At 31.8% G+C, this 12,199-nt stretch overlaps 2 protein-coding genes across 4 annotated transcripts in view; one reads left to right on the top strand and one right to left on the bottom strand.

The window, feature by feature from the left end:
• LOC145241499 (serine/threonine-protein kinase 33-like) overlaps positions 1 to 12,199 on the bottom strand; it is a 306,331-nt gene that overhangs the window by 185,528 nt on the left and 108,604 nt on the right. The window lies entirely within an intron of this gene.
• Positions 1 to 12,199, top strand: part of LOC145241501 (uncharacterized) — a 38,734-nt gene that overhangs the window by 3,357 nt on the left and 23,178 nt on the right. The window contains exon 1 of one of the 2 annotated variants that reach the window (XM_080104519.1): positions 4,294 to 4,578. The exons of the other annotated variant lie outside the window; for it this stretch is intronic. Within the exon in view, the coding sequence (XP_079960645.1) occupies positions 4,396 to 4,578 (183 nt within the window). The 5' untranslated portion in view covers positions 4,294 to 4,395. Of the gene's footprint in view, positions 1 to 4,293; positions 4,579 to 12,199 lie in introns of those variants that run through there. 2 annotated transcript variants of the gene reach the window in all.

A 12,199-nucleotide genomic window follows, 5' to 3' on the forward strand; every position in this document is an offset into this window, starting at 1 on the left:
TTTACTAATTAAAAAAAAATCTGTTTCAACTGGCAAATAAAAAAAATCCCTTGTGGATGTATATGAAATATCAGGAAGTTTCATTGGATGTTCTGTTTGTTTAGAAAGATAAAAATAGGCTCAAACTACTTTCCATATGTATGATGTGTAGGGATACGAGATGAAAGGTAAGAATTCATATTAACAAATAAAGCATTTCAATTGTTTGAAGGGTCCATGACCAAAATAAGGTTGAGAAACTTTCGCTTATAGTATTAAACTCCATAATTTAATTTCTCTTCTACTTCTCCCCCTCACCACCACCATCATCTTCTTTTTTCCATTTTAAATGCTGGCATGCGTTGCATGGTTTTTAGAAATTGATTTCCGAATTAACCTATCTCCGACCAAGTTTTTATTTATCTGTCTTTTTCTGAAGTCCATCCTTATAACTTTCTCTTATATTTTCCTTGGCCGCTGGCAGCTGTATGAAGGAATACAGAGTTACATCTCATTTTTTGAAGGTGGCAGTCATTTGAAAATAATTCCAACTGAAGCAAATATTTTCTAAAAGTAATTAAATCAAATTACATTTTATTCTTAACAACATAATGCAACAATCCATACGGAAAACTGATGAGTCAAATTCAAGTCTTCATTTTGTAGGAAGAAAGCTATTGATAACAAGGAAATGATAAAGAGACTGATTTTACTTCATATATTAGATAACAAAATTATTTTTTTTTGTTTTTGTAGCAATGACTTACCATTTATCAAAGGGAAATAGGCATAAGGGTTAAAGAGGTGGAGAGGTTAAATATCACGGAAGGATTGAAAATGATAAATGGAATAAACAAAATCTGAAGACTTAAGAGTTCAGTTTATGACAAGTACTTGCTGAGATTGGATTTGAAGATGACCATGTTGTGAACTGCAGGGAAGCAGTCTAGTAGTAATGTGTCCCACTGATAGGAAATATTTGGAAAGAAATTCTGTTCATGAAAATTACATTCGAGGAAGAAAAACAAAGGAAAGTTTTGTGCAGTTGTGGTAGGAAGACGAGTTCTTGTCATAAGTGTCTTGCAAAGAAGAACAAGCGATTGAAGTTCAGTTGAGCAACTTCTATGAGAATAGAAAAAGACTAGCAACATCTTTTGTGCAAAATGGGGTGGAGAGAAGGGAAAAGATTATCCCTTTCACTAGATTGTGTAGTCAATTTTGTACCTGTTAAGGTAAGAAAAGGTGATCTAGGTAGCATTTCTTTAGATATGGTAGCAGTCCTTCATCTGAGGATGTATGTGACTCTTAGATTATAAAACTATAAACTTAAATCATATATATAAACTTAGATGACATGTATAAACCAGCAAATCTCTCTGACAAATAGTATGGATTTAGGCAATGTAGTTCTACTGCACATATTTTAACAATCATCTCTGAACGCATATACCATGCGTTGGATAAGGTGGGCAAAGCCAGGCCTGTAGCCCTTCATATATCACAGGGCCTTTGACAAAGACTGGCATGAAGGGCTGCTAATGAAAATTAAATTCATTGATGGACATACATCCAAGCAGCATAACATTAATGCAGGAGTGCTTCAGGGATCGATCCTTGGATCACTATTATTCTTGATATTCGTAAACGACCTTCCTGATAATATTGTGTCTGAGATGGGTATATTTGCTGATGATACAATGCTCTATAACATGCATGAGGGAAGAAGGGAAGTACACAAATCTAAGACAATAGCTGAATTGTTAGAAAATGACCTTCAGACCATATAATTCTAGTAAGGCTAAGCTGGTCTCCTTTAACAATTACAAGATGCCTTTCCAACTACTGATACCCATGACAAATAACACCCTACTTTATAATTCTTTCCTTAAACTCCTCAGCCTAACATTTGCGGGCAATATGAACTGGAACTAATACATTGAGAACATTGTGAAAGATGCTGCAAAGAAGGTGGGTTCTCTCTATTGAGCTAGAAAATTACTCACACTTGAAAGTATCCTGTACCTCTACAAGGTTACTATTCACTTTTGCATGGAGTATCATTGCCACATCTGGGCTGGTACATCTACCATTCGCCCCATTTTCTTGAATCGGGTCCAAAAAAGAGTTTTCAATCTAATAAATCTCATTTTGTCAACTAAACTCCAACCCCTGTCCTGGAAGTGAAGGAGGTGATTAATGCATTAGTTACACTTATTCACGTGTTCCTAAGCAACAATAATACATTTCAACACTTTCAATAACACTTCACTTTCTCTCTTTCTTAGTTATGTTTATATGTTTAGAATTCACTCCAAACTAACCACTCATTATAAATTTTGGAACACAGCTGGTAAGCGTTAACAGAGCATAATGTAGTCTATATTTAGTTTAATTTAGTTTTATGCAAAAGTGTGTAAGATATGGAGTAGACTTGTTTGGTATCTTTTGGACGAGGTTTTGCTTGCTCGTTCAACTTCAATCGAGCGTTCAAATTCAGTCATAAAAATGAAGGAAAAATATTGAAATTTTGTCTAAGAGTAATAGAATTAAACCACTGAAATATAAAATCATAAGATAAACACATATATACCTCTAAATGACACCAAGGCAGCCATAAAACTTTCTTATATTTATCAACATTAGATGAAAATTAAGCGTTTTCAACTATGATTTTTTGAAAATTGTAAACTTTTGGCGTTAAATTTCAATGTGAACGAATACTGAGTATGAACATATATATATATATATATATATATATATATATATATATATACATACATACATACATACATACATATATTCTGAAAGTTCTATCTTTTAGCTTTCTAAATATTAAAACAGATATCACCTCTGACCCCTAGAGTTGTCTTTTCTTGACCCCCAAAGTCCCATAGAAGCTGTCTTGGCATATAAATGGGCAAAAAAGTCCCAGAAGATGAACACCCCTGGCTTTCTAAGGTTGATTTTCTGATTCTTCGGTCAAACAACTCTACTAGATGCAATTTTTTAAAAACTTTTCAAAAAAATTTACGTGCCGCAACAGTCCTTTTTCGGCCTTTTGGCCTTATTTTGGCTGGGCTCAAAAACTGGGTTCCCATTGATTGCTAGATCTGAAATTTGGCAGTTCATCATAACTTATGTATATTTTACATGGGTCAAAAGGATAAAAAATTCTGAGGGTGGGGGAGGGGTGGTGGTGAAATTTCGGTCTTTTACTGGATGATTTGGCATGAAATGTGGTGGAGTAGAAGTGGGAGACTTCTAAGGTGGTGTTAGGGTTAGGGTTAGGGTAACAGTAATAAATGCTTTTGTTAAAAAAGAAAAAAATTCCAACCCAAATTTTTATTTATTATTTGTTCCTGTAACATTACACTTGTTAATCATGCCTTTTTTATTTTTTGAATTCCATTTTCCCAGATAAAACCTGATTTGACCTGAAACCATAAAAACCCACCAAACGAATGTTCTAAACCTGGAAGACAACTTTGACATATCTTGGTTATTCCTATTGCTTAGCCATTCCATAAATGACAACCTTGAATAATGACACTTGGCTGACCAAGCTTTGAGGCCAATCCCTGCTAAGTTTCTCACAATCCTTCTTTTATATTTTAAACGTTATTTCTATTATTTTTTCAATGCTTATTTTTTCTTTTATTCTACCATACATTGCAAAGTGCCATGCTAGTTTCATCATCTATATATATAAATCCCAAATGTCTGTGAGTTTGTATGTTTGTATGTAACGCTAAAACTTTTGAAAGACACAACCAGACTTGATAAATTTGGTATCATATCGAAGCTCCGTGTCCCGGATGACAAATATCGAAATTTCACGTCAAACGGACGAGGAGAAAGGGGTAAACGTATCAGTTATCTCCAAGGGGGTCCCAAAAAAAACTGTCATTGTAATGCTTTTTATTACGTAATTCTTGAATGATCCAATGTAATTAATACGTAAAAAAAAAAAAGCTTAGTCATGTCACGTGACGTGACGTCAACGTCCACTAATGGCGAACAATTGTTAATAAAAAAATCTTTCTCCGATACTTTTGCATTTTTCTCTTCGGCTCAGTTATATCTTTTTTTTTACTTTATGCCAATGTTTCCATCGTTATTACCTGGTTAAAAATATTATTTATACAAGAGTTTTAACGAAAAATGCCAGGAAAAAATGTACGGGAATAAAAAAATTCACCTTTCAAAATATTAGACGATTATAAAAATATCGTAATATTTATGTAATGTAAAATAATTAGCCATTTTGTATATTACCACGTGACCTCATACCTCTTAAGCTGGAAGGGGGGGGGAGTAAAACCAACACCGTCTCTCTCTCTCACACTTACTCTCTCTCTCTCTCACTTTCTCTATCACCCTCTTTCTATTTTTCTATTCGTTTAAAAACGCTTAGTCATGTCACGTGACGTGACGTCACGGTTTGGTTACTATGGAAACACTTACTTTTTGTGCTGCTTCGAAAAGGAACAAAATTCAACATACACCGCTTCCTCTTCCCTCCCTCCCTCTCTCTCTCTCTCTCTCTCTCTCTCTCTCACACACACACACACACTTTCTTCGGTGTGTTTTTGTTGTTACGTACGTATTTTTTTATATTTTTATCTCAGTAATTTTTATTATATTTAATAGCATTTTCTTTTTTTTTTTTTCATGGGAAATTATTTTTCTATTCGTTTTAAGAAAATGCTATTAAAAAATAAAAATGCGATAAATTCTGGCAACAGTTATTTATTTATGCTATTCGCAGCCGGCCGGAAGAAACGCGCATAGACATTTTGTAAACATTGTTTTTAAAAAATATAAAATAATACTTCTATTATGTTTTAAACGACTGTAATAGTTTATTTTGGAAGTATAAAAAAAAGTCCATTAATTTGAACTTAAAGCCTGTTTGAATAAAACTTATATAAAAAAAAAACGTCACTTCCGGCAAATGGCTATGTAAACAACTGGTGGCATTTTTCGAATACATCGGTAAACACTGTATGTTTTTCGCGCTGAATAAATATGTTACATTGAATAAAAACACAAAAAATATATCCAGTTGGATAGAAAAGTAACTTATCTTGCCTTTCCTAACATTTATTTGTTATATATTTGTCTTTTGACCGTCCACTAATGGCGAGTTTTTTTTTTTTTTTAAATAAAACTAATTTTAAAATTTCGATGTTAGAAAAACAGTCCATCACATGTCAATATAAAAATTCTCTTTTTGTTTGATAAAAAGAATAAACAGTTAATAGATACAACAAAAAAGTCCATTAAGTTCAACAAACTAAACTCTTTTATTTATAATAAAACTCTTCGACAGTTTAAATGCTTTCAAAATCCTATGTAAGTATATCGTTTTTACTGTACACAGATTCGAAAAAGTTGTCATCAAACAAATATATGACAGAGTTGAATAAATATGTTACATTGATTAAAAACACTTCTTATTAGCATTTTCTTTTTATATGACAACGTTAATGTTCATGAATCTCTCTTTTAATCATTTTTATCGACTATCAGCCAAATAACCGGGGTCTAAAATTTGGGAAATTATTTTTCTATTCATTTAAAGAATATGCTATTAAAAAAGAAAAAGTCGATAAAAGTTAGACATAAACAGTAAAAAAATAGAAGATATTATTATTAAATAACAATAGTTATTAAAAATAAATATTAACATTTACAATAATAAAATGAGTTAGTATTAAAAATAATTATTAAAATAAAAATGAGTTTATTATTAAAAATACATATTAATATTCAAATAAAATTGTTTTTATTATTAAAAATAAATATTAATATTTAAAGTAGAATAAAATGTGTTTATTATTATAAATAAATATTAATATTTAAAATAATATGTGTTTATTATTAAAAATAAATATTAATATTTAAAATAATATAATGTGTTTATTATTACAAATAAATATTAATATTAAAATAAAATGTGTTTATTATTAAAAATAAATATTAAGGAAGGTCAACAGGTGGAGGAAAAATAGTCAATGCAGGTCATACCACCTGACCAGCTAAAATCGCCTTTTTATATAAGGCAGACAGTCAGACTATTTGCCTTGAGGGCGGGCTAAGCCCTCCTACCCCCCCCCACCCCAAAGCTGAGAGCTGGGGAAACTTCTCTCAGAAGGGGTATGGGAGGACAGGGAGACCTTCCCTCTTTCAACTAAGAGATAGATATCCTTTTGTATGGTTGATTGACCCCCCCCCCCTGTCGGTTCTGCTTACTCCATTCCGAAAGAGATCAACCTTACACAAAAAAAAAAAAAATATGGGGACAGGGAAGCCTTCCCGGGCCCCCTTTCTGGGAGGAGAAGTTCCCCGGCTCCTACCTTTTTGGGAGTGCTCAGCCCGTCCTCCAGTCAACCACAATATTTGAAGAATAAAGATATTTTTGTTTTTGTGTTTTAGGTGGTGACGGTGATCTGGGGAGTGGTTTTTTTTTTCACAAAAAAGGTACTTTTTACGAATGGGTATCCAAGAAAATTACAGTATTTTGTCAGAAATTAAGATTTTCATTGACCACTCTCAATACTATCAGAAATGAACAAAGTTAATTAAACAGTCTACACAATATAAACTAACTGTTTTGTTGGCTTTTTATTCTAACTCCAAACTAACCCATAACTACATTTTTCTTTTATTTTGCAAATTTGATTTCCTTTAGTTTATATTGTGTAGCTGAATCAGAAATTGATTTATCTTTTGTCATTTGTAGTTAACATGCTATCAGCGCAATTACTACAGTGTAATCACACATGATCTACCAAAATAAAAACACTTCAGATAAAGTCTTAAATAGAATTCAGTTCCTTACATGACATCTGATGAAGTCAGTACAAACGTTACAAACTAATACTTGAAAAACAATTTGACATTTACTGTACTACAATATCACATTTGTATAGAAGTAGAAATCTGGATACCTATTCTGATACCTAATAAAAGAAAGGACACTCTTTGGGGCGGATTTTGATGATAACAAGTCACTAATTAGAAATTATAATAAACATTGAAATAATTTAAGAATTTTACCAAAATAAAATTACTTGGTAATCACCCAATTTCTGCCACAAAATTTTATTTGGCAAAACTCATAAGCATAAAATATATATTTTCTAATTTCATCTTTTTTTTTTTACATAATCTGGTTTGATGTTTTCCTAAATATTCAAATCACTATATTTTGCTGCTTAATATTAAATACAGCAAATGAGTTATTTTTATGCATCAAACAATTACATTTTCTCATTCATCCAAACTAATCACTGAACATCAATTTCATATTGTCTTATTACTGTGCTTGATGTCATCAAGTAGAGCGGATCATTTTTTTTTACATTTGTTTACACATTTTTTACAAATGTTTTTGAGAGTCCATACAAAGTTATAAGTGTTCAACATTTTTTTTCATTTGAATATATTTTGTCTAAGATTCTTAGCCTATGTCATTGCATACCAATTTGTTTCTTGAAAGTTAAGTTCACTGTAAAAACATCTGATACACCAAAATCCCTGATACCTGTTTCTTATAAGCGCCAAATAACTATCACTATTTCGATTTGTGTTTCATGAGAACAATTCAATATTGATACATTATAAGAAACATTTCCAGTGCTTTTCTCTTTTTAGCAATAGTTGGTTGATAATTAGAGGACACAACTAACCCTATACTATGCTTTACTTTGTTTTGTATATATATTTTGTATTGTGTGAAATTAACAAAGATTCATATGCAGGAATCTGTTGATACATTCCAAGAATCCCAATGCGACCAACAAACTTGAAAGACTACAATTTCTTTTTACTATGACCAATAAGAAAGCTCAAGGACTAAGTTGTTGGACTCATCCTGATCACCATTTTAAATTATTGTTAACAGTAAGTTTAACATTTTAAGTACAGAATAATATTCCTTTTGATATTTATAAATTACTATTTTCTGTGACAGATGTTACTTTTTCAATATTGATTGTACCCTCTTTTGTGTTTTTAAATTTTGCATACAATAATATTAAGCACACCATACCAAGACCACTATTTGAGCATCTAATAAACTGCCTACCAAGACCAATGTTTTCAAGTGACAATGGAGAGTATTCATGTTATGTTTCACATTTTTATGTTTTGAAATATTTTGCTGCTTAATATCAAATTCAGCAGATGTTTACTTTGTTTTGTGTATATACTTTATATTAGGTAGAATAAACAAAACTTAATTTCGCTACCATCATTATTTGTAGTGACATGCACTGTTAACATAAATAAAATCACTGGTGACAATCCCTGATACCTGTTTCGTATAAGCACCAAATAACTATGATAATGTGTTATTGTTGATACATTATAATAAACATTTCCATTGACTGGTCGTTTGCTTAGCTTAGGTTTACATCATTTTTTCACAATGTTTCTCTACTTGCTTTCAGCATGAGAGCAGATCATATTCTGCACATGTTTCATGCATATCACAAAAACTTATAATATTTGATCAACATTTGACTAACAATTTTACAAAAAAGACCTACCACCTTAAGGGGGGTAAAGGTAAGGCTCCCCACATAACCATAAAAGAAAGCCGCCCCCCCCCATACAGTGGGAAAGAGCTCCCTTCCCATTCTGGGGCAGAGAAGGGGCAAGGAAAACTCTTAAACATAAATGGTCAACGGAGGGTATACACCCTGGGAAACTAAAAGTCTATATGGAATCTGCATAAATTAAAATATCCTGTTTAAGCGTATTGTATGACAGGGAGGGAAGGTCAACAGGTGGAAGAAAAATGGTCTACGCAGAGCATACCGCCTGACAAGCTAAAATCGCCTTTTTATATACGGCAGACAATCAGACTTTGATTGCCTGGACGGCGGGCTGAGCAATGAATGTGGAAGCCGGGGAACTTCTCTCAGAAGGAGGATGGGAGGCCCAGGGAGCCTTCGCTCTCCTCCTAAGAGAGGGATATCCTCTTACTCCCTTTGGAAAGAGATCAACCTTACACAAAACAAAAAATATGGGAAGAGAAGCCTTCCCGGGCCCCCCTCCCCCTTCTGGGAGGAGAAGTTCCCTGGCTCCAACGTTTTTTTTTTGGGGGGGGGGGCCTAAGCCTGTCCTCCAGGCAACCAAATGAAAAAGAAATTTACCCATCCCACCTTTGTAGGAAGTGTGCTCAGCCCACCTTCTGAGCCACTGTGAAAGTTTCCTTCCACCAAAAGGGAAGGGAACGAGGAAGGAAAAGTCTCTGAGAATCTTCATGCAATTTCTTTGACAAAGAAACTGTTTTCACTTGATTCCACACAAAATTTTTATTGCTTTTTCATCTATTGTCTTATATTAGGATTTCTTTATGCATGTTATTTTATTTAAGAGTACTAAATAGCTTTTCAGTTTCTTGAGACTCTTTCAACTGTCTGGATTCTGCAGCAACGTTGTGGAGTGATATGTAAAACATAAATTGGTACTTTATAACAATAGGTATGTAGAATTCTAACTCGCCAGTGTTGATCGTTTCAATTATTTACAAATTCACCAGGTCCTGGATATGACCATAAACTGTATCCAAACATGGGGCTTTGTGAAGTGTGAAGCCACCATTTAATTGCTATTGCTACCAGGTCCACTCAGATCTGGAGTAGTAGTACCTGTTAGGGTCCCAATTATGAGTTAAATAGAAACCAACATTAAATAAACAAATATATTCTAGGAAAAAAAAATGTCACTAGATTGGGCATGATATAGTGTTGATATGTCATAAAACAAAATGAACCAACAAATTCACCAATCGACACAATATCAACAAATGTATCTTTCTTTTCCTTATTCTGTGCTTATTTCTTGGTACTAAGCTTATCATTAACTAACCCTGACATTTCTTTTACTTTGTTTTGTGTATATATTTTATTTTGTGTAGAATAACCAAAAAGACATTTAGCTACCACATTTGCAGCGAAATGTTAGCATACATAAAATCACTGGTGACAACCCATGATGTTTTTTCTTATGAACACGAAATAACCAACACGCTTTCCATTGGTTTTTCATGATAACAATTTAATATTGATAAATTATAATAAACATGTCCATTACTTTTCTTTTTTTATCAATAAATATACTTGGTTGATAATTAGAGAACACAATGTTTATTGTAATAAAACTTGTGATCTATAACATCCAATTCTAAAAATTAAACTTTCCTTTCTCAATTGAAACAAACAACATACCCCACACTATGTTCCTAAAAATGAGGATTTTACTATTGCGTTTACATAATTTTTTAGCTATGTTTCTCTTACTTTCAGCATGAGATCATTTTCTACACGTGTTTCATGCATACCACACAAACATTTTACCTCTGACATTTTTAATTTTTTTCCAATTTCCTTTCACCATGAACATTATCATTAGTACAGTTTTCATTTAAAATGAAGCTGTACATGGTTACTATTACTTGGAAAGCAGATCTAAAAAAAAAAAAAAAATATCTGTTTTCACTTTGAAAATTTACGATTTATAGATCTCGGATTTGGCCCTTCTTCACCTTTTATCTTACATTTGTAAATATTGTATATATAAACTTTTTTCTTATTTCTCCAATGTTATTTCATTCATGCAATTTCATAATCCACCAACATTGTATAAGATTCAATTCCATTTGACACTTGAAAACAACTTTTTATATAGTAAACAGCATTTATTTCTTTTCAGACATATTCTTATTTTATTTTATTTCCAGTACTATGTTTTATTTCATTTTGTGGACACTCATTTAACTCTCTGGGATGCTGCAGGGAACATGTAGAGTGATATATCAAACAAGAAGTGGTACTTTATGACAATAGGTATCTAGGATTTACACATACCAGTGTTGATAGTTGGAAATATTTACAGACTAACATTTTACACAATATAAACACATGTACCTTTTTTTTCTTTTCCTTTGCTTATTTCTCGAACCTAAACTTATCATTAACTAACCCGTAACTTTGTTTACTTTGTTTTGCGTATATATTTTATATTGGGTAGAATTAACAAAACTTAATTTCGCTACCATCATTATTTTTAGTGACATGCACTGTTAACATCAATAAAATCACTGGTGACAATACTTGATACCTGTTTCGTATAAGCACCAAATAACTATCACTATTTCGATTTGCTTTTTCATGATAATATGTTCATCTTGATACATTATAATAAACATTTCCATTCACTGGTCGTTTGCTTAGCTTAGCTTTACATCATTTTTTCACAATGTTTCTCTACTTGCTTTCAGCATGAGAGCAGATCATATTCTAAACGTTTCATGCATATCACACAAACTTATAATATTTGATCAACATTTGACTAACAATTTTTTGCCAATTTCCTTCAACATTCTCATTACCATTACTACAGTTTACATTTTGTCGTTAAAATGAAGCTGTACATGTTTCCTATTACTTGGAAACCAGATTTGTAAAAATCCCATTTTTTTTTTCACTCTGAGAATTTTCATTATATTTCTTGGACAAACGATTTATTTTCAATGAACTTCAGCACATGATTGTTACTGCTTTTTCCCCTTTTGTCTTATATTTGTTTTTCTTCATGCCAAATATTTTATATATCAATTTTTTGCTAATTTCTTAAATTTTATTTCTTTAATTCTTAGTCCACCAATATAGTATAAGTTTCAATTGCATTGAACGCAATGTTTTAGATAGTAAACATCAGCATATTTCACTTTTCAAGCACTTTTTCATTTTATTTCAAATACTATGTTTTATTTCATTTTGTTGACACTCATTTACCCCTCTGGGGTGCTACAAGGAACATGTAGATTGATATACCAAACATGAATTGGTGCTTTATAACAATAGGTATCTATAATTTTGCTTAATTCTCTAACCTAAACTTATCATTAACTAACCGAAAATTATGTTTTAGTTTTGTGTATATATTTTATATTGTGAAGAATAAACAAAAATTCATTTCACCACCACATTTGCACTGTTAGCATACACAAATATCACTGGTTACAATCATTGGTAGCTGTTTTTTAAAAACACCAAATAACATTCACGCTTTCCATTGGTTTTTCATGATAACAATTTAATATTGATAAATTATAATAAACATGTCCATTACATTCTCTTTTTATCAATAAATATACTTGGTTGATAATTAAAGAACACAATGTTTATTGTAATAAAACTTGTGA

Source organism: Euprymna scolopes, chromosome 20, assembly GCF_053919585.1.
Source record: "Euprymna scolopes isolate OS-2025 chromosome 20, ASM5391958v1, whole genome shotgun sequence".
NCBI lineage: Eukaryota > Metazoa > Mollusca > Cephalopoda > Sepiida > Sepiolidae > Euprymna > Euprymna scolopes.